Source organism: Salvelinus alpinus, chromosome 15, assembly GCF_045679555.1.
Source record: "Salvelinus alpinus chromosome 15, SLU_Salpinus.1, whole genome shotgun sequence".
In the NCBI taxonomy this organism is placed as follows: Eukaryota; Metazoa; Chordata; class Actinopteri; order Salmoniformes; family Salmonidae; genus Salvelinus; species Salvelinus alpinus.
In genome coordinates, this window is record NC_092100.1 from 1,331,719 (window position 1) to 1,354,108 (window position 22,390).

Genomic DNA, 22,390 nt, shown 5'->3' on the forward strand with positions numbered 1-22,390 from the left:
CCACTTTAGCTGAGACAGGTAGAAAAGGTTTCTCTACAAACTAATATTCTCAACATACTAGCGTCAACATTGTATTTTTTAAATTATTCGTCTTAAAGGTTTTAAAACCATCTATTTTTTATCTATCTATTTTTTATCTATCTATTTTTTTATCTGTCTATTTTTTTCCCCCCAAATTACTTAATGCTTTTTCTTGTTGGCACGATAAAAAATGTCCGTTGATGAAAAATGATATGTCTTTTGAATGTGTTATCCACATTGCAATGATTAGAAATGCGGGCTTTTATTTTTAAGGTTTCCTCATTACCATACGAGCTCGACGTCATAATTTGTGTTGCAGGCAGAATACTCGTGCCGCCTTCACTAAACTAGCGTAGCCTGGGGACCGGTCGGTCCGGAAGAAAATTACTATTCCGGAAAAAAAGAAAAAGGTCTCCGCTAATATAATCATGTATGTACAGTTTCATATTTGGCAAAAACGATAGACCCATAAAGACACCGGTGATGGAAAGAAGGTCTCTGAAGGAGCAGACTGGGCCGGCTTCCGTATGATACCAGCGCATATTACAGGCAAGCATCGGACAAGTACTCGCAAAGTGCACTTGATTTGACACCGCGTACTATAGAGACTAGTTTTCTTTTCTCTGTTCCCACCTTCAGTGTTTTTTGGAATAGACGTCGTTTTGTGGGACACCCTTTTGGCTTTTTTCAGTCACCCATACCACCGTTTCTTTTAAAACTGGATTGGTCAGCAGCTGGCAGCTCGTGCTGCATAATTTGAAACGTAAGTATGTAGGTTGTTTCATTGTAATGAAAATATAACAAAAAAAGGAAATATGTATATACACACACTACATGACCAAAACTATGTGGACACCTGCTCGTTGAACATCTCATTCAATCATGGCATTAATATGGAGTTGGTCCTCCACTTTGCTGTTATAACAGCCTCCACTTTTCTGGGAAGGCTTTCAACTAGATGTTGGAACATTGCTGCGGGGACTTGCTTCCATTCAGCCACGAGCATTAGTGAGGTCAGGCACTGATGTTGGGGAATTAGGCCTGGCTTGTAGTCGTCATTCCAATTCATCCCAAAGTCAGGGCTCTGTGCAGGCCAGTCAAGTTCTTCTACAGCACAAAGTTGGAAGCACAGAATTGTCTAGAATGTCATTGTATGCTGTAGCATTAAGATTTCCCTTCACTGGAACTAAGGGGTCTAGCCCGAACCATGAAAACAGCCCCAGAGCATTATTCCTCCTCCACCAAACTTTACAGTTGGCACTATGCCGTCGAGCAGGTAGCTTTCTCCTGGCATCGGCCAAACCAGATTTTTCCGTCGGACTGCCAGATGGTGAAGCGTGACTCATCACTCCAGAGAATGCGTTTCCACTGGTCCAGAGTCCAATTGCGACGAGCTTTACACCACTCCAGCCAACGCTTGGCGTTACGCATGGTGATCTTAGGCTTGTGTGCGGCTGCTCGGCCATGGAAACCCATTTCATGAAGCTCCCGACGAACAGTTATTGTGCTGACGTTGCTTCCAGAGGCAGTTTGGAACTCAGTAGTGATTGTTGCAACCGAGGACAGACTATTTTTATGCGCTACACGCTTCAGCGGTCCTGTTCTGTGAGCTTGTGTGGCCTACCACTTCACGGTCCTGTTCTGTGAGCTTGTGTGGCCTACCATTTCACGGTCCTGTTCTGTGAGCTTGTGTGGCCTACCACTTCACGGTCCTGTTCTGTGAGCTTGTGTGGCCTACCACTTCACGGTCCTGTTCTGTGAGCTTGTGTGGCCTACCACTTCACGGTCCTGTTCTGTGAGCTTGTGTGGCCTACCACTTCACGGTCCTGTTCTGTGAGCTTGTGTGGCCTACCACTTCACGGTCCTGTTCTGTGAGCTTGTGTGGCCTACCACTTCACGGTCCTGTTCTGTGAGCTTGTGTGGCCTACCACTTCACGGTCCTGTTCTGTGAGCTTGTGTGGCCTACCATTTCACGGTCCTGTTCTGTGAGCTTGTGTGGCCTACCATTTCACGGTCCTGTTCTGTGAGCTTGTGTGGCCTACCACTTCACGGTCCTGTTCTGTGAGCTTGTGTGGCCTACCACTTCACGGTCCTGTTCTGTGAGCTTGTGTGGCCTACCACTTCACGGTCCTGTTCTGTGAGCTTGTGTGGCCTACCACTTCACGGTCCTGTTCTGTGAGCTTGTGTGGCCTACCACTTCACGGTCCTGTTCTGTGAGCTTGTGTGGCCTACCACTTCACGGTCCTGTTCTGTGAGCTTGTGTGGCCTACCACTTCACGGTCCTGTTCTGTGAGCTTGTGTGGCCTACCACTTCACGGTCCTGTTCTGTGAGCTTGTGTGGCCTACCACTTCACGGTCCTGTTCTGTGAGCTTGTGTGGCCTACCACTTCACGGTCCTGTTCTGTGAGCTTGTGTGGCCTACCACTTCACGGTCCTGTTCTGTGAGCTTGTGTGGCCTACCACTTCACGGTCCTGTTCTGTGAGCTTGTGTGGCCTACCACTTCACGGTCCTGTTCTGTGAGCTTGTGTGGCCTACCACTTCACGGTCCTGTTCTGTGAGCTTGTGTGGCCTACCATTTCACGGTCCTGTTCTGTGAGCTTGTGTGGCCTACCACTTCACGGTCCTGTTCTGTGAGCTTGTGTGGCCTACCACTTCACGGTCCTGTTCTGTGAGCTTGTGTGGCCTACCACTTCACGGTCCTGTTCTGTGAGCTTGTGTGGCCTACCACTTCACGGTCCTGTTCTGTGAGCTTGTGTGGCCTACCACTTCACGGTCCTGTTCTGTGAGCTTGTGTGGCCTACCACTTCACGGTCCTGTTCTGTGAGCTTGTGTGGCCTACCACTTCACGGTCCTGTTCTGTGAGCTTGTGTGGCCTACCACTTCACGGTCCTGTTCTGTGAGCTTGTGTGGCCTACCACTTCACGGTCCTGTTCTGTGAGCTTGTGTGGCCTACCACTTCACGGTCCTGTTCTGTGAGCTTGTGTGGCCTACCACTTCACGGTCCTGTTCTGTGAGCTTGTGTGGCCTACCACTTCACGGTCCTGTTCTGTGAGCTTGTGTGGCCTACCACTTCACGGTCCTGTTCTGTGAGCTTGTGTGGCCTACCACTTCACGGTCCTGTTCTGTGAGCTTGTGTGGCCTACCACTTCACGGTCCTGTTCTGTGAGCTTGTGTGGCCTACCACTTCACGGTCCTGTTCTGTGAGCTTGTGTGGCCTACCACTTCACGGTCCTGTTCTGTGAGCTTGTGTGGCCTACCACTTCACGGTCCTGTTCTGTGAGCTTGTGTGGCCTACCACTTCACGGTCCTGTTCTGTGAGCTTGTGTGGCCTACCACTTCACGGTCCTGTTCTGTGAGCTTGTGTGGCCTACCACTTCACGGTCCTGTTCTGTGAGCTTGTGTGGCCTACCACTTCACGGTCCTGTTCTGTGAGCTTGTGTGGCCTACCATTTCACGGTCCTGTTCTGTGAGCTTGTGTGGCCTACCACTTCACGGTCCTGTTCTGTGAGCTTGTGTGGCCTACCACTTCACGGTCCTGTTCTGTGAGCTTGTGTGGCCTACCACTTCACGGTCCTGTTCTGTGAGCTTGTGTGGCCTACCACTTCACGGTCCTGTTCTGTGAGCTTGTGTGGCCTACCACTTCGCAGCTTAGCTGTTGTTGCTCCTAGATGTGTCCACTTCACAATAAGAGCGCTTAGAGTTGACCGGGCCAGCTCTAGCAGGGCAGAAATTGGACAACCTGACTTGTTGGAAAGGTGGCATCCTATGACGGTGCCACGTTGAAAGTCACAGAGCTCTTCAGTAAGGCCATTCTACTGCCAATGTTTGACTATGGAGATTACATGGCTGTGTGCTCGATTTTATATACTGATGAGCAATGGGTTTGGCTGAAATAGCCGAATCCACTGATTTGAAGGGGTGTCCCCATACCTTTATGTACAGTTGAAGTCAGAAATACTTACTTACAAGCCCGTAACCAACAGTGCAGTTCAAGAAATAGAGTTAAGAAAATATTTATCAAATAAACTAAAGTAAAAAAATTATTAAAAGTAACACAATAAAATAACAATAACGATGCTATGTACAGGGGGTACCGGTACAGAGTCAATGTGGAGGCTATATACAGGGGGTACCGGTACAGTGTCAATGTGGAGGCTATATACAGGGGGTACCGGTACAGTGTCAATGTGGAGGCTATATACAGGGGGTACCGGTACAGAGTCAATGTGGAGGCTATATACAGGGGGTACCGGTACAGAGTCAATGTGGAGGCTATATACAGGGGGTACCGGTACAGAGTCAATGTGGAGGTTATATACATGGGCTACCGGTACCGAGTCAGTGTGGAGGCTATATACAGGGTGTTACGGTACAGAGTCAATGTGGAGGATATATACAGGGGGTACCGGTACAGAGTCAGTGTGGAGGCTATATACAGGGGGTACCGGTACAGAGTCAATGTGGAGGCTATATACAGGGGGTACCGGTACAGAGTCAATGTGGAGGATATATACAGGGGGTACCGGTACAGAGTCAGTGTGGAGGCTATATACAGGGGGTACCCTACTGAGTCAATGTTCTGGGGTACAGGTTAGTTGAGATACTTTGTACATGTAGGTGGGGGTGAAGTGACTGCATAGATAATAAACAGCGAGTAGCAGCAGTGTAAAAAACCAAAGGGGGGGTGTCAATGTAATAGTCCAGTGGCGATTTGATAAATTGTTCAGCAGTCTTATGGCTTGGGGGTAGAAGCTGTTAAGGAGCCTTTTGGTCCTAGACTTGGCGCTCCGGTACCGCTTGCCGGGCGGTAGCAGAGAAAACAGTCTATGACTTTGGGGACTGGAGTCTTTGACAATTCTTTGGGCTTTCCTCTGACACCGCCTGGTATCTAGGTCCTGGATGGCAGGAAGCTTAGCACCAGTGATGTACTGGGCCGTACGCAGTACCCTCTGTAGCGCCTTAAGGTCAGATGCCGAGCAGTGACCATACCCGGCGGTGATGCAACCGGTCAGGATGCTCTCTGGTGCAACTGTAGAACTTTTTGAAGATCTGGGGACCCATGCCAAATCTTTTCTCCTGAGGGGGAAACGATGTTGTCATGCCCTCTTCACAACTATCTTGGTGTGTTTGGACCATAATGTTTCGTTGGTGATGTAGACACCAACTTGAAACTCTCGACCCGCTCCACTTCAGCCCCGTTGATGTTAATGGGGGCCTGTTCGGCCCGCCTTTTCCTGTAGTCCACGATCAGCTCCTTTGTCTTGATCACATTGAGGGAGAGGCTGTTGTCCTGGCACCACACTGGCACCATTTTTAAGGAATGTAATCTCAATTGTCATTTTTCAAGCATGCAAGCTAACTACGCTAGCAACCTGTCCTCTCAGGAAAAGGCAAGGAAGGCCTCAAAACTCTAGACTGCGTAACTAAGGCAAGCTACGTCGTGGCACATAACATCACAAAGCATCGCAAGCCTTTTGCTGAAGGGAAGTTTGTGAAAGAGTGTGTGGTGGACTTTGTCCTGAGAGTAAAAGCCAATTTGAGTAAATTAGCTTATCACGCAGAACCATCACCAGGCGTGTGGAAGTGATAGGTGAGGAGCTAATCTCAGAGTTGAGGAAAAAAGCAGATGCCTTCAATCTTTTTTTCTATTGGATGAGGGTCCTGACATCGGAGACACCGCTCAACTTTTCATTTTTTAAAATACATTTAAGAAATGAGAACTTTGAAATAACAGAAGAACTTCCTGCGATGGAATCAATGACGGGAACAACCAGGGGCTCTGACTTATATGACAGGGTGTCTGCCTGTTTTGGGAAAAATGAATCTACCGTGGAGCAAACTGACACGTCACAACAGACGGATCACCAAATCTAACCGGTAAAAACATTGGCCTACTAAAAATATTACAAATTAAAAGAAGAAAGCCGTAACTCTGAGGAATTGATATCTCTTCACTGTATTATTTGTCAGGAAGCCCTGTGTAAAAGTGTGTTAAAGCTGGAAAATGTTGTCAAAGTGACTTTGATGCCAAGAGAGGTGACCAGACCTATTGCTCACATTAAGACTAGAATAACCGTGACTGGGTTACGCTTTTTCATGATGATGGTTATGCAGTGAGAATGAACCAGAAATGCACTTGGATACAGGTTATTTGTCCCCATACATCTGACAACACTTACTCAGTCAGATTTGGGCTGAGGTGATTGGATAACTGTAAATATGACTCACAATGGAGATGAGAATTGTTCCTTAATATCATAAACAGTCCAAATGAAACTGATGCTCTTTCACTCAAATTTTAGAATAGATTAAAAAAAAAAAAAATTATACATTTATTTTTATTTTTAAATATTTATATTTAGCAAGGCAAGTCAGTTAAGAACAAATTCTTATTTACAATGACGGCCTACCAAAAGGCCTCCTGAGATTCAAATAAATAAATACAATATAAATATAGGATAAAACACACATCACAACAAGAGAGACAACACAACACTACATAAAGAGAGACCTAAGACAACAACATAGCAAGGTAGCAACACAACATAACAACAACATGGTAGCAGCACAAAACATGGTACAAACATTATTGGGCACAGACAACAGCACAAAGGGCAAGAATGTAGAGACAACAATACATCACACAAAGCAGCCACAACTGTCAGTAAGAGTGTCCATGATTGAGTCTTTGAATGAAGAGATGGAGATAAAACTGTCCAGTTTGAGTGTTTGTTGCAGCTCGTTCCAGTCGCTAGCTGCAGCAAACTTAAAAGAGGAGCGACCCAAGGATGTGTGTGCTTTGGGGATCTTTAACAGAATGTGACTGGCAGAACGGGTGTTGTATGTGGAGGATGAGGCTGCAGTAGATATCTCAGATAGGGGGGGTGTTGTATGTGGAGGATGAGGGTTGCAGAAGATATCTCAGATAGGGGGGAGTGAGTCCTAAGAGGGTTTTATAAATAAGCATCAACCAGTGGGTCTTGCGACAGGTATACAGAGATGACCAGTTTACAGAGGAGTGTAGAGTGCAGTGATGTGTCCTATAAGGAGCATTGGTGGCAAATCTGATGTCCGAATGGTAAAGAACATCTAGCTGCTCGAGAGCACCCTTACCTGCTGATCTATAAATTAGGTCTCTGTAATCTAGCATGGGTAGGATGGTCATCTGAATCAGGGTTAGTTTGGCAGCTAGGGTGAAAGAGGAGAGAGGAAACCGAGTAGATTTAATTTTAGCCTACAGCTTTGATATGTGTTGAGAGGACAGTGTACCGTCTAGCCATACTCCCAAGTACTTGTATGAGGTGACTACCTCAAGCTCTAAACCCTCAGAGACAGTAATCACACCGGTGGGGAGAGGGGCATTCTTCTTACCAAACCACATGACCTTTGTTTTGGAGGTGTTCAGAACAAGGTTAAGGGCAGGGAAAGCTTGTTGGACACTAAGAACGCTTTGTTGTAGAGCATTTAACACATAATCCGGGGAGGGGCCAGCTGAGTATAAGACTGTATCTTCTGCATATATATGGATGAGAGAGCTTCCTACTGCCTGAGCTATGTTGTTGATGTACATTAAGAAGAGCGTGGGGCCGAGGATCGAGCCTTGGGGAACTCCCTTGGTGACAGGCAGTGGCTGAGACAGGAGATTTTCTGACTTTTATACACTGCACTCTTTGAGAGAGGTAGTTAGCAAACCAGGCCAAAGACCCCTCAGAGACACCAATACTCCTTAGCCGGCCCACAAGAATGGAATGGTCTACCATAGCAAAAGCTTTGGCAAAGTCAATAAAAATAGCAGCACAATATTGCTTTGAATCAAGGGCAATGGTGACATCATTGAGGAGTGACACAGTGCAGTGACACATCCATAACCTGAACGGAAACCAGATTGCATACCAGAGAGAATACTACAGACATCCAGAAAGCCAGTCAGTTGATTATTGACAAGTTTCTCAAACACTTTTGATAAACAGGGCAAAATAGAAATATGCCTGTAACAGTTAGGATCAGCTTGATCTCCCCCTTTAAATAAAGGACGAACTGTGGCTGCCTTCCAAGCAATGGGAACCTCCCCAGAAAGGAGAGAGAGGTTGACAAGGTCAGATACCTTTATGATAGGGGCAGCAGCCTTAAAGAAGAAAGGGTCTAAACCATCTGACCCAGATGTTTTTTGTGGGGTCAAGTTTAAGGAGCTCCTTTAGCACCTCGGACTCAGTGACCACCTGCAGGGAGAGACTTTGCAGCAGGGAAGGGGAGAAAGGGGAAGAAGCATCGGGGATAGTCACATTAGAAGGGGTGGGAGATGAGGAAATGTTGGACGGGCAAGGAGGCATGGCTGAGTCAAATAGGAAATCCTGACTTAATGAAGTGGTGATTAAAGAGCTCAGTCATGTGCTGCTTGTCAGTAACAACCACATCATCATTAAGGGACTTGGGCAGCTGTGAGGAGCAGGGTTTATTCTCCAGGTTTTTAATTAACCGTTTTCCAGAACTTCTTGGGGTTTGACCCACAGAGAGAGAACTGCTCCTTAAAGTAACTTCCTTTGGCCTTCCAGATAGCCTGAGTGGACTTATTTCTCATTTGCCTGAACGAGAGCCAGTCAGCCTGAGTATGCGTGTGCCAAGCCTTTCACCAAATGCAATTCTTGAGGTGGAGTAACTCTGCAAGATCACGGTCGAACCAGGGGCTGAACCGGTTTTTAATTCTCATTTTCTTTATGAGGGCGTGTTTGTTAACAATACCACTGAAAATATCAAAAAAGAAGGTCCAAGCGTCTTCGACAGAGGGGATCACGCTGATTCTATACCATTTTACAGAGACCAGTTCTTGAAGGAAGGCTTTCTCATTAAAGTGTTGTAGCAAGTGTCTATGACTAATCAGGACAGGTCGTTTCACTAAGCAGCCATTACGAACAGAGGCTGTAAAACAGTGATCACTAAGGTCATTACAGAAAACACGACTGATACCTATCAGGATTATTTGTGAGGATAACGTTGAGGAGAGTAGCCTTTTCTGGGTGTTTGGAGTCCTACCTTGTGGGATTGGTAATAATCTGAGAAAGAGTTAGGGAGTCCCATTGATTTAGGACCTGGTCAGGTGGTTTAAGCATGTCCCAGTTTAGGGCACCTTGCACGACAAATTCAGACTTAGTGTAAGGAGCCAGGAGAGATCTTAGGGCAGGTAGGGTACAGGCCGGTGCTGATGGAGGACGATAAGCACCCAGCAACAGTCAACAAAGAGCTATTTGAAGGTTTAATGCTTAAAACCAGCACATCAAATTGTTTGGGGACAGACTTGGTGGAGACAACCGAGCACTGAAGGTGATCCCTGGTAAAGATGGCCACTCCCCCACCTTTGGAAGAACCGTCTTGCCGAAAAAGGTTATAACCAGAAAGGTTAACATCAGTATTCAAAACACTTTTCCTTAACCACGTCTCAGTAATGACCAACACATCTGGATTGGAGCTGTGAACCCACACTTTCAATTGATCCATTTTAGGTAAGAAGCTTCTAGTGTTAACGTGCAGAAAACCCAGGCTTTTACAAGAGCAGAAATCAGTGAAGCAGATATCAGAGCACAAGTCAGAATTGGGGCTAGCAACAGTAGATGGGCCAGGGTGTACATGCACATTTCCAGATATCATCAACAGTAATACAATCAGGGCACGGCAGAGGACAGGGAGAGCTCTGCAGTATTGATTTATGACATCTGAATGCGCATTCTATGGCAACAAGATCATATTGTACAGCAATTTCATCAGGTGACATGAATACAAAGCCGGCGAGAGGTGGTTAAAATGGGATGGGAGGCCAAAAGTCTGTGTAACCAATAGAGAGTCAGAGTCCTGAGTGTGGGAACAAACAGTCTGTCCCACGGTTGGGTAAAGGACATTTGTAGTCTTATTAAAGCTTTAATAAGCTTATTAAAGATCAATGATACTATCAAGAGCAGTGTGCGGTTTCCTTTTTCATTCATCTTGTTCAACTGTTGCCATGCACCTGCAAACAGTTTGCTCAGATGTGCGAGTGCCTTTTTGAATTTTGAATGTTTGTAGGCAACAAAGCGTGCAGGAGTCATGAGGCAAACAGCAAAATGCACAAGAAAACAATTTAATATATAACGACTGTGCCTGTGTGCTGGAGGCGAACGAAAGCTAGGGAAAGAGGGGTGAGTGTGGTGGAGGTACCTGTACCAGACAGGGGGAGACAGGCCAGGGCAGACGGTGAACAGAGAGGGGGGGAGTGTGGTGGAGGTACCTGTACCAGACAGGGGGAGACAGGCCAGGGCAGACGGTGAACAGAGAGGGGGGGAGTGTGGTGGAGGTACCTGTACCAGACAGGGGGAGACAGGCCAGGGCAGACGGTGAACAGTGGACTCCCAGCAGCAGTGCAGCAAGCAAGCTTTTATTTCTGGAGTCAGATTTCTTGTAGAAAATGCCAGTGATGGTCTTTGAACAGCAGAAGGGGACTTCAGCGGACGCTCCAAAGACTCCTGACACTTGTTGGGCCCGAAGGCCTTTTACTTCACACCTTAGTGCTGATTGAATGTATATCTGGCTCAGTTCCAGGTTGGAATGGTGTCTTCAGGTCTCTGCAGGTTTGTTGGCTAGAGCACCCTCCTTATTGGTGTCCATTAGTTGTGGTTTCTTTGCAGCAATTCGACCATGAAGGCCTGATTCACACAGTCTCCTCTGAACAGTTGACGTTGAGATGTGTCTGTTACTTGAACTCTGTGAAGCATTTATTTAGGCTGCAATTTCTGAGGTGCAGTTAACTCTAATGAACTTATCCTCTGCAGCAGAGGTAACTCTGGGTCTTCCTTTCCTGTGGCGGTCCTCATGAGAGCCAGTTTCATCATAGCGCTTGATGGTTTTTGCATCTGCACTTGAAGAAACTTTAAAAGTTCTTGAAATTTTCCAGATTGACTGACCTTCATGTCTTAAAGGAATGATGGACTGTCATTTCTCTTTGCTTATTTGAGCTGTTCTTGTCATAATATGGACTTGGTCTTTTACCAAATGAGGTCTATCTTCTGTATACCACCTCTACCGTGTCACAACACAACTGATTGGCTCAAACGAATTAAGAAGGAAAGACATTCCACAATTTAAATTTTAAGAAGACACGCCTGTTAATTCAAATGCATTCCACGTGACTACCTCATGATGCTGGTTGAGAGAATGCAAAGCGTGTGCAAAGCTGTCATCAAGGCAAAGGGTGGCGATTTGATTTGAAGAATCTCAAATCTCAAATATATTTTGATTTATTTAACACTTTTTTGGTTACTACATGATTCCATATGTGTTATTTCATAGTTTTGATGTCTTCACTATTATTCTACAATGTAGAAAATAGTAAAAATAAAGAAAAACCCTTGAATGAGTAGGTGTTCTAAAACTTTTGACCGGTAGTGTATTTGTAAACTTTTTTTCCTACTAGTTTAAATGGTAGATGGACGGCTGACCTAGTTTAGATGGTAGATGGACGGCTGACCTAGTTTAAATGGTAGATGGACGGCTGTCCTAGTTTAAATGGTAGATGGACGGCTGTCCTAGTTTAAATGGTAGATGGACGGCTGTCCTAGTTTAAATGGTAGATGGACGGCTGACCTAGTTTAAATGGTAGATGGACGGCTGTCCTAGTTTAGATGGTAGATGGACGGCTGACCTAGTTTAAATGGTAGATGGATGACATGTGTATACTGTATGAATTCATAGATTTTTTTAGAACTATTTAAAATATACAGAGGCCTCAGCCATTCGAGGACAGTCATTCGTTCGAGGACAGTCCATGCATTAGAGGACAGTCATTCATTAATTTCAGTACAGTGTTTGATGAAATATGACTGTACATCTTTAGCACCCACAAATGTCCTCCGAGGTGGTGTCTGAAGTGCAGGTGTCTCTGAAGGAACTTCCCATGGACAGCTGGATGGACCACCTGCCCTGTGTTCTATGGGACGTTCCCCTGAGGAACCTAGCTATACCAGGTAAGATACCTGGATGGACCACCTGCCCTGTGCTCTATGGGACGTTCACCTGAGGAACCTAGCTGTACCAGGTAAGATACCTGGATGGACCACCTGCCCTGTGCTCTATGGGACGTTCCCCTGAGGAACCTAGCTGTACCAGGTAAGATACCTGGATGGATCACCTGCCCTGTGCTCTATGGGACGTTCACCTGAGGAACCTAGCTGTACCAGGTAAGATACCTGGATGGACCACCTGCCCTGTGCTCTATGGGACGTTCCCCTGAGGAACCTAGCTGTACCAGGTAAGATACCTGGATGGATCACCTGCCCTATGCTCTATGGGACATTCCCCTGCGAAACCTAGCTATACCAGGTAAGATACCTGGATGGACCACCTGCCCTGTGCTCTATGGCACGTTCCCCTGAGGAACCTAGCTGTACCAGGTAAGATACCTGGATGGATCACCTGCCCTGTGCTCTATGGGACGTTCACCTGAGGAACTGGTCTACTGTATCTACTATTAATTACTTCACCATAGCTTTTAAACACATTTCAATACTGCTGTTATGCTGCATTTAATCAGATGGCATTATGTCACAACACCAACACATTGACCGTATACTTAGGGGCATCATATGGGTACTAGGCACTTAGGGGCATCATATGGGTACTAGGCACTTAGGGGCATCATATGGGTACTAGGCACTTAGGGGCATCATATGGGTACTAGGCACTTAGGGGCATCATATGGGTACTAGGCACTTAGGGGCATCATATGGGTACTAGGCTGACACATCGACCATACACTTAGGGGCATCATATGGGTACTAGGCTGACACATTGACCATACACTTAGGGGCATCATATGGGTACTAGGCTGACACATTGACCGTACACTTAGGGGCATCATATGGGTACTAGGCTGACACATTGACCATACACTTAGGGGCATCATATGGGTACTAGGCTGACACATTGACCGTACACTTAGGGGCATCATATGGGTACTAGGCACTTAGGGGCATCATATGGGTACTAGGCACTTAGGGGCATCATATGGGTACTAGGCTGACACATTGACCGTACACTTAGGGGCATCATATGGGTACTAGGCTGACACATTGACCATACACTTAGGGGCATCATATGGGTACTAGGCTGACACATTGACCATACACTTAGGGGCATCATATGGGTACTAGGCAATTAGGGGCATCATATGGGTACTAGGCAATTAGGGGCATCATATGGGTACTAGGCCATACACCTGGTAATATCAGTCCCCTATCTGTCCTTGATTCCCTGTTTAGGAAGCCATAATGCTATAACCTACTGTCTGGATAGGAGTGACCGCTCCCCTGTCGACCTGACCCAACCTGATTTACTGCAGAAGCTAGACAAATACATGAAGCCCCTGATACGACCGTTTGTTTATAAATGGGCAGTTACACAGGTATGATTTTTAACAGCTGAGTCAAACTACATTTCTGGAGCACAGTGTGGTTTTTACTCCTCGCTTGCACTTTATTTTTTTTGATTTGACCTTTATTTAACTAGGCAAGTCAGTTAAGAACAAATTCTTATTTACAATGACGGCCTAGGGACAGTGGGTTAACTGCCTTGTTCAGGGGCAGAACAACACATTTGTACCTTGTCAGCTCGGGCATTCGATCTTGCAACCTTTCGGTTACTAGTCCAACGCTCTAACCACTAGGCTACGCTGCCGCCCCAAGATATTGATCGTTATTGGTCAATTAAGATCATTGATTAGTTAGGTACTCCCCTCATCTGGTTGGCTAGATCTTAATTGGACACACATTGAAACTAAATAACAAAAACCAGCAGAGACACAACCCTCAAGGAATTGAGTTTGACCACCCGGACCTAGATGGCATAACACTTCTGGTGCAGACTTTACACCTGGTGGCAGTACACCTGGTGGCAGTACACCTTGCCCTCTGTGCTGGTTGGGTTAATAAAGTTGTTGATCTGATCATGTTGTTGATCTGATCATAATGTTGTCGATCTGATAATGTTGTTGATCTGATAATGTTGATGATCTGATAATGTTGTTGATCTGATAATGTTGTCGATCTGATAATGTTGATGATCTGATAATGTCCTATAGGAGGCGACAGTAAAGGAGCAGCTAGACTGTGGGGTCAGATATCTTGACCTGAGGATCGCACATCGACCCAACGACACCTCTACTGACCTGTACTTCTACCACGGAGTGTACACTACACTCACTGTAGAGGTAGGATACTATGGAGTGTACACTACGCTCACAGTAGAGGTAGGATACTATGGAGTGTACACTACACTCACTGTAGAGGTAGGATACTATGGAGTGTACACTACACTCACTGTAGAGGTAGGATACTATGGAGTGTACACTACACTCACTGTAGAGGTAGGATACTATGAAGTGTATACTATGCTCACTGTAGCGGTATGATACTATGCAGTGTACACTACACTCACTGTAGAGGTATGATACTACGAAGTGTACACTATGCTCACTGTAGCGGTATGATACTATGGAGTGTACACTACGCTAAATGTAGAGGTATGATACTACGGAGTGTACAGTCGTGGCCAAAAGTTTTGAGAATGACACAAATATTAATTTTCAGTCTGCTGCCTCAGTTTGTATGATGGCAATTTGCATATACTCCAGAATGTTATGAAGAGTGATCAGATGAATTGCAAAGTCCCTCTTTGCCATGCAAATGAACTGAATCCCCCAAAAACATTTTCCACTGCATTTCAGCCCTGCCACAAAAGGACCAGCTGACATCATGTCAGTGATTCTCTCGTTAACACAGGTGTGAGTGTTGACGAGGACAAGGCTGGAGATCACTCTGTCATGCTGATTGAGTTCGAATAACAGACTGGAAGCTTCAAAAGGAGGGTGGTGCTTGGAATCATTGTTCTTCCTCTGTCAACCATGGTTACCTGCAAGGAAACACGTGCCGTCATCATTGCTTTGCACAAAAAGGGCTTCACAGGCAAGGATATTGCTGCCAGTAAGATTGAATCACTAAATCAACCATTTATCGGATCATCAAGAACTTCAAGGAGAGCTGTTCAATTGTTGTGAAGAAAGCTTCAGGGCACCCAAGAAAGTCCAGAAAGAACCAGGACCGTCTCCAAACGTTGATTCAGCTGCGGGATCGGGGCACCACCAGTACAGAGCTTGCTCAGGAATGGCAGCAGACAGGTGTGAGTGCATCTGCACGCACAGTGAGGCAAAGATTTTTGGAGAATGGCCTGGTGTCAAGAAGGGCAGTAAAGAACCAACTTCTCTCCAGGGAAAACATCAGGGACAGACAGATATTCTGCAAAAGGTACAGGGATTGGACTGCTGAGGACTGGGGTAAAGTCATTTTCTCTGATGAATCCCCTTTCCGATTGTGGGGCATCTGGAAAAAAGCTTGTCTGGAGAAGACAAGGTGAGCGCTACCATCAGTCCTGTGTCATGCCAACAGTAAAGCATCCTGAGACCATTCATGTGTGGGGTTGCTTCTCAGCCAAGGGAGTGGGCTCACTCACAATTATTCCTAAGAACACAGCCATGAATAAAGAATGGTACCAACACATCCTCCGAGAGCAACTTCTCCCAACCATCCAGGAACAGTTTGGTGACGAACAATGCCTTTTCCAGCATGATGGAGCACCTTCCCATAAGGCAAAAGTGATAACTAAGTGGCTCGGGGAACAAAACATCAATATTTTGGGTCCATGGCCAGGAAACTCCCCAGACCTTAATCCCATTGAGAACTTGTGGTCAATCCTCAAGAGGCGGGTGGACAAACAAAAACCCACAAATTCTGACAAACTCCAAGCATTGATTAGGCAAGAATGGGCTGCCATCAGTCAGGATGTGGCCCAGAAGTTAATTGACAGCATGCCAGGGCAGATTGCAGAGGTCTTACTTCATGTAATTGTCAATAAAAGCCTTTGACACATGAAATGCTTGTAATTATACTTCAGTATTCCATAGTAACATCTGACAAAAATATCTAAAGACACTGAAGCAGCAAACTTTGGAAATTAATATTTGTGTCATTCTCAAAACTTTTGGTCACGACTGTACACTATGCTCAATGTAGAGGTGTGATACTACAGAGTGCACACTATGCTCAATGTAGAGGTGTGATACTACAGAGTGTACACTATGCTCAATGTAGAGGTGTGATACTACAGAGTGCACACTATGCTCAATGAAGATGTATGATACTATGCAGTGTACATTACGCTCAATGTAGAGGTATGGTACTTCCGTACTACCACAGAGTGTAGACTACATTCAATGTTAAAGGTATAATCTATACTAGCAGGGAGGTATAGTAGACATTCTGACAAGGGGCTAGAGAGGGGTTGTACCATTTACTAGACTCCTGTTCTTATCTGACAACCTTACGACATATACAAATAGGATTTGGGATATATAATTGATTTCAGATGTTACTGTGATTGTGTTACACCAGTTGGATCTATGTCTGTTCTCCACAGACCGTTCTTCAGGAGATCAGATCCTGGCTAGATGTCCATACCAGAGAGGTGGTTCTGCTGTCCTTCAGTCACTTCCTGGGTCTGAACCAGGACCTCCACACCGGACTTATATCCACCATCAGAACCATCTTCACCTCCAGGCTCTGTCCAACTACGGTAGGGACACCTCCAAGCTCTGTCCAACTACGGTAGGGACACCTCCAAGCTCTGTCCAACTACGGTAGGGACACCTCCAGGCTCTGTCCAACTACGGTAGGGACACCTCCAAGCTCTGTCCAACTACGGTAGGGACACCTCCAGGCTCTGTCCAACTACGGTAGGGACACCTCCAGGCTCTGTCCAACTACGGTAGGGACACCTCCAGGCTCTGTCCAACTACGGTAGGGACACCTCCAGGCTCTGTCCAACTACGGTAGGGACACCTCCAGGCTCTGTCCAACTACGGTAGGGACACCTCCAGGCTCTGTCCAACTACGGTAGGGACACCTCCAAGCTCTGTCCAACTACGGTAGGGACACCTCCAGGCTCTGTCCAACTACGGTAGGGACACCTCCAAGCTCTGTCCAACTACGGTAGGGACACCTCCAGGCTCTGTCCAACTACGGTAGGGACACCTCCAGGCTCTGTCCAACTACGGTAGGGACACCTCCAGGCTCTGTCCAACTACGGTAGGGACACCTCCAAGCTCTGTCCAACTATGGTAGGGACACCTCCAGGCTCTGTCCAACTACGGTAGGGACACCTCCAGGCTGTGTCCAACTACGGTAGGGACACCTCCAAGCTCTGTCCAACTACGGTAGGGACACCTCCAAGCTCTGTCCAACTACGGTAGGGACACCTCCAGGCTCTGTCCAACTACGGTAGGGACACCTCCAGGCTCTGTCCAACTACGGTAGGGACACCTCCAGGCTCTGTCCAACTACGGTAGGGACACCTCCAGGCTCTGTCCAACTACGGTAGGGACACCTCCAGGCTCTGTCCAACTACGGTAGGGACACCTCCAGGCTCTGTCCAACTACGGTAGGGACACCTCCAGGCTCTGTCCAACTACGGTAGGGACACCTCCAGTGTTCCCTCTAATCTTTTTTGGCAATGAGCAAATTTCAGGTCTGCTGAGCAACTTCCAGCGAACGTTTACTGTGAACACTGAGGCTCAATGTAGAGGTGTTTAAGTTAGTGTTAACAGTGACCAAGTAGGCTACTGTGGCTGTTTGATCATAATGTAGGCCTACCAGAGTGGCCTACCATCAGAAACAATGGAGAAAATGCATCCCATAATATTTTAACATGGAAATAGCTGTTCTATCATTCAGCCTACAGTATTTTGGAATTTTATTAGGATCCCCATTAGCTGTTGCAAAAGCAGCAGCTACTCTTCCTGGGGTTCCACACAGAACATGAACCATGAACCATGACATAGCACAGAACATGAACCATGACATAGCACAGAACATGAACCATGACATAGCACAGAACATGAACCATGACATAGCACAGAACATGAACCAAGACATAGCACAGAACATGAACCATGACATAGCACAGAACATGAACCATGACATAACACAGAACATTTAATAGACAAGAACAGGAACTGCTACGCCAAGCAGTTGATCAGACCCTTGGTCAGCAGGATCAACCTGTTTATCCTGTCCAACAAGGAGGTGACTGAAAATGTTTTTGTATTGTTCGATGCAAGAAACCACTTTACAAAATAAAAGCCAGCTCACATCTTAAAGGGAACATTGTAATCGAATAGAAAATCGAATTGTATTTGTCACATGCGTCGTAAACAACAGTTGTAGACTAATAGTGAAAAGCTTACTTACAGGTCCTTCCCCACAATGCAGAGAGAAACATCATAGAGAAAAATAAGAACACGAGGGGAAAAGATCATTGAGTAACGATAACTTGGCTATAAACACAGGGTACCAGGTAATAACATGGCTATATACACAGGGTGCCAGGTAATAACATGGCTATATACACAGGGTACCAGGTAATAACATGGCTATATACACAGGGTACCAGGTAATAACATGGCTATATACACAGGCTACCAGGTAATAACATGGCTATATACACAGGCTACCACGTAATAACATGGCTATATACACAGGGTACCAGGTAATAACTTGGCTATATACACAGGGTACCAGGTAATAACTTGGCTATATACACAGGGTACCAGGTAATAACATGGCTATATACACAGGCTACCAGGTAATAACATGGCTATATACACAGGCTACCAGGTAATAACATGGCTATATACACAGGCTACCAGGTAATAACATGGCTATATACACAGGGTACCAGGTAATAACATGGCTATATACACAGGCGTAGCCAGGTAATAACATGGCTATATACACAGGCTACCAGGTAATAACATGGCTATATACACAGGCGTGACCAGGTAATAACATGGCTATATACACAGGCTACCAGGTAATAACATGGCTATATACACAGGCTACCAGGTAATAACATGGCTATATACACAGGCTACCAGGTAATAACATGGCTATATACACAGGCTACCAGGTAATAACATGGCTATATACACAGGCTACCAGGTAATAACATGGCTATATACACAGGCTACCAGGTAATAACATGGCTATATACACAGGCTACCAGGTAATAACATGGCTATATACACAGGCTACCAGGTAATAACATGGCTATATACACAGGCTACCAGGTAATAACATGGCTATATACACAGGCTACCAGGTAATAACATGGCTATATACACAGGCTACCAGGTAATAACATGGCTATATACACAGGCTACCAGGTAATAACATGGCTATATACACAGGCTACCAGGTAATAACATGGCTATATACACAGGCTACCAGGTAATAACATGGCTATATACACAGGCTACCAGGTAATAACATGGCTATATACACAGGCTACCAGGTAATAACATGGCTATATACACAGGCTACCAGGTAATAACATGGCTATATACACAGGCTACCAGGTAATAACATGGCTATATACACAGGCTACCAGGTAATAACATGGCTATATACACAGGCTACCAGGTAATAACATGGCTATATACACAGGCTACCAGGTAATAACATGGCTATATACACAGGCTACCAGGTAATAACTTGGCTATATACACAGGCTACCAGGTAATAACATGGCTATATACACAGGCTACCAGGTAATAACTTGGCTATATACACAGGCTACCAGGTAATAACATGGCTATATACACAGGCTACCAGGTAATAACATGGCTATATACACAGGCTACCAGGTAATAACATGGCTATATACACAGGCTACCAGGTAATAACATGGCTATATACACAGGCTACCAGGTAATAACATGGCTATATACACAGGCTACCAGGTAATAACATGGCTATATACACAGGCTACCAGGTAATAACATGGCTATATACACAGGCTACCAGGTAATAACATGGCTATATACACAGGGTACCAGGTAATAACATGGCTATATACACAGGGTACCAGGTAATAACATGGCTATATACACAGGGTACCAGGTAATAACATGGCTATATACACAGGGTACCAGGTAATAACATGGCTATATACACAGGGTACCAGGTAATAACATGGCTATATACACAGGGTACCAGGTAATAACATGGCTATATACACAGGCTACCAGGTAATAACATGGCTATATACACAGGCTACCAGGTAATAACATGGCTATATACACAGGCTACCAGGTAATAACATGGCTATATACACAGGCTACCAGGTAATAACATGGCTATATACACAGGCTACCAGGTAATAACATGGCTATATACACAGGCTACCAGGTAATAACATGGCTATATACACAGGCTACCAGGTAATAACATGGCTATATACACAGGCTACCAGGTAATAACATGGCTATATACACAGGCTACCAGGTAATAACATGGCTATATACACAGGCTACCAGGTAATAACATGGCTATATACACAGGCTACCAGGTAATAACATGGCTATATACACAGGCTACCAGGTAATAACATGGCTATATACACAGGCTACCAGGTAATAACATGGCTATATACACAGGCTACCAGGTAATAACATGGCTATATACACAGGCTACCAGGTAATAACATGGCTATATACACAGGCTACCAGGTAATAACATGGCTATATACACAGGCTACCAGGTAATAACATGGCTATATACACAGGCTACCAGGTAATAACATGGCTATATACACAGGCTACCACGTAATAACATGGCTATATACACAGGCTACCAGGTAATAACATGGCTATATACACAGGCTACCACGGTAATAACATGGCTATATACACAGGCTACCAGGTAATAACATGGCTATATACACAGGCTACCAGGTAATAACATGGCTATATACACAGGCTACCAGGTAATAACTTGGCTATATACACAGGCTACCAGGTAATAACATGGCTATATACACAGGCTACCAGGTAATAACATGGCTATATACACAGGCTACCAGGTAATAACATGGCTATATACACAGGCTACCAGGTAATAACATGGCTATATACACAGGCTACCAGGTAATAACATGGCTATATACACAGGCTACCAGGTAATAACTTGGCTATATACACAGGCTACCAGGTAATAACTTGGCTATATACACAGGCTACCAGGTAATAACTTGGCTATATACACAGGCTACCAGGTAATAACTTGGCTATATACACAGGCTACCAGGTAATAACATGGCTATATACACAGGCTACCAGGTAATAACATGGCTATATACACAGGGTACCAGGTAATAACTTGGCTATATACACAGGTTACCAGGTAATAACTTGGCTATATACACAGGGTACCAGGTAATAACTTGGCTATATACACAGGGTACCAGGTAATAACATGGCTATACACACAGGGTACCAGGTAATAACATGGCTATACACACAGGGTACCAGGTAATAACTTGGCTATATACACAGGCTACCAGGTAATAACTTGGCTATATACACAGGCTACCAGGTAATAACTTGGCTATATACACAGGCTACCAGGTAATAACTTGGCTATATACACAGGCTACCAGGTAATAACATGGCTATATACACAGGCTACCAGGTAATAACATGGCTATATACACAGGGTACCAGGTAATAACTTGGCTATATACACAGGGTACCAGGTAATAACTTGGCTATATACACAGGGTACCAGGTAATAACTTGGCTATATACACAGGGTACCAGGTAATAACATGGCTATACACACAGGGTACCAGGTAATAACATGGCTATACACACAGGGTACCAGGTAATAACATGGCTATACACACAGGGTACCAGGTAATAACATTACATTTACATTACATTTAAGTCATTTAGCAGACTAATAACATGGCTATATACACAGGCTACCAGGTAATAACTTGGCTATACACAGGGTACCAGTACCAAGTTGATGTGCAGGGGTACCAGGTGTTGTGATGTTTTATCATTAATGTGATGAATAATTACCTACTCCATTTAATTAATCATGTAACAATTAACTCATTAGGAACTTGGGGCACCACCGGAAAAGTTGTTTAAAGAGTGCCTATCTCCCGACTCAAACTCTAAAGATATACAGATATTTCTTACATCAATAACAGTCAACTATTAATTATTACCTCATCAGTCTCATTCGCATAATCCTTGGATATCAGCACAAACCCGAACCTTAGTGATGAATCAGCGATACACAAATTGGCTTAATTATTTATTTTTTTAAACAGATTACCGACCATTTCGAATCCCACCATACCTTCTCCGCTATGCAATCTGGTTTCAGAGCTGGTCATGGGTGCACCTCAGCCACGCTCAAGGTCATAAACGATATCTTAACCGCCATCGAT

The 22,390-nt window shown here is 45.1% G+C and overlaps 1 protein-coding gene across 2 annotated transcripts in view; it reads left to right on the top strand.

Annotated features, from left to right (window-relative positions):
• Positions 1-347: 347 nt before the first annotated feature.
• LOC139539365 (phosphatidylinositol-specific phospholipase C, X domain containing 1) overlaps positions 348-22,390 on the top strand; it is a 31,002-nt gene continuing 8,959 nt past the window's right edge. Inside the window, exons 1-5 of one of the 2 annotated variants that reach the window (XM_071342180.1) lie at positions 348-784; positions 11,880-12,009; positions 13,303-13,445; positions 14,121-14,249; positions 16,511-16,666. In XM_071342180.1, the coding sequence (XP_071198281.1) occupies positions 11,889-12,009; positions 13,303-13,445; positions 14,121-14,249; positions 16,511-16,666 (549 nt within the window). In that variant the 5' untranslated portion in view covers positions 348-784; positions 11,880-11,888. Of the gene's footprint in view, positions 785-11,879; positions 12,010-12,033; positions 12,365-13,302; positions 13,446-14,120; positions 14,250-16,510; positions 16,667-22,390 lie in introns of those variants that run through there. The other variant, XM_071342181.1, reaches the window with a different exon arrangement.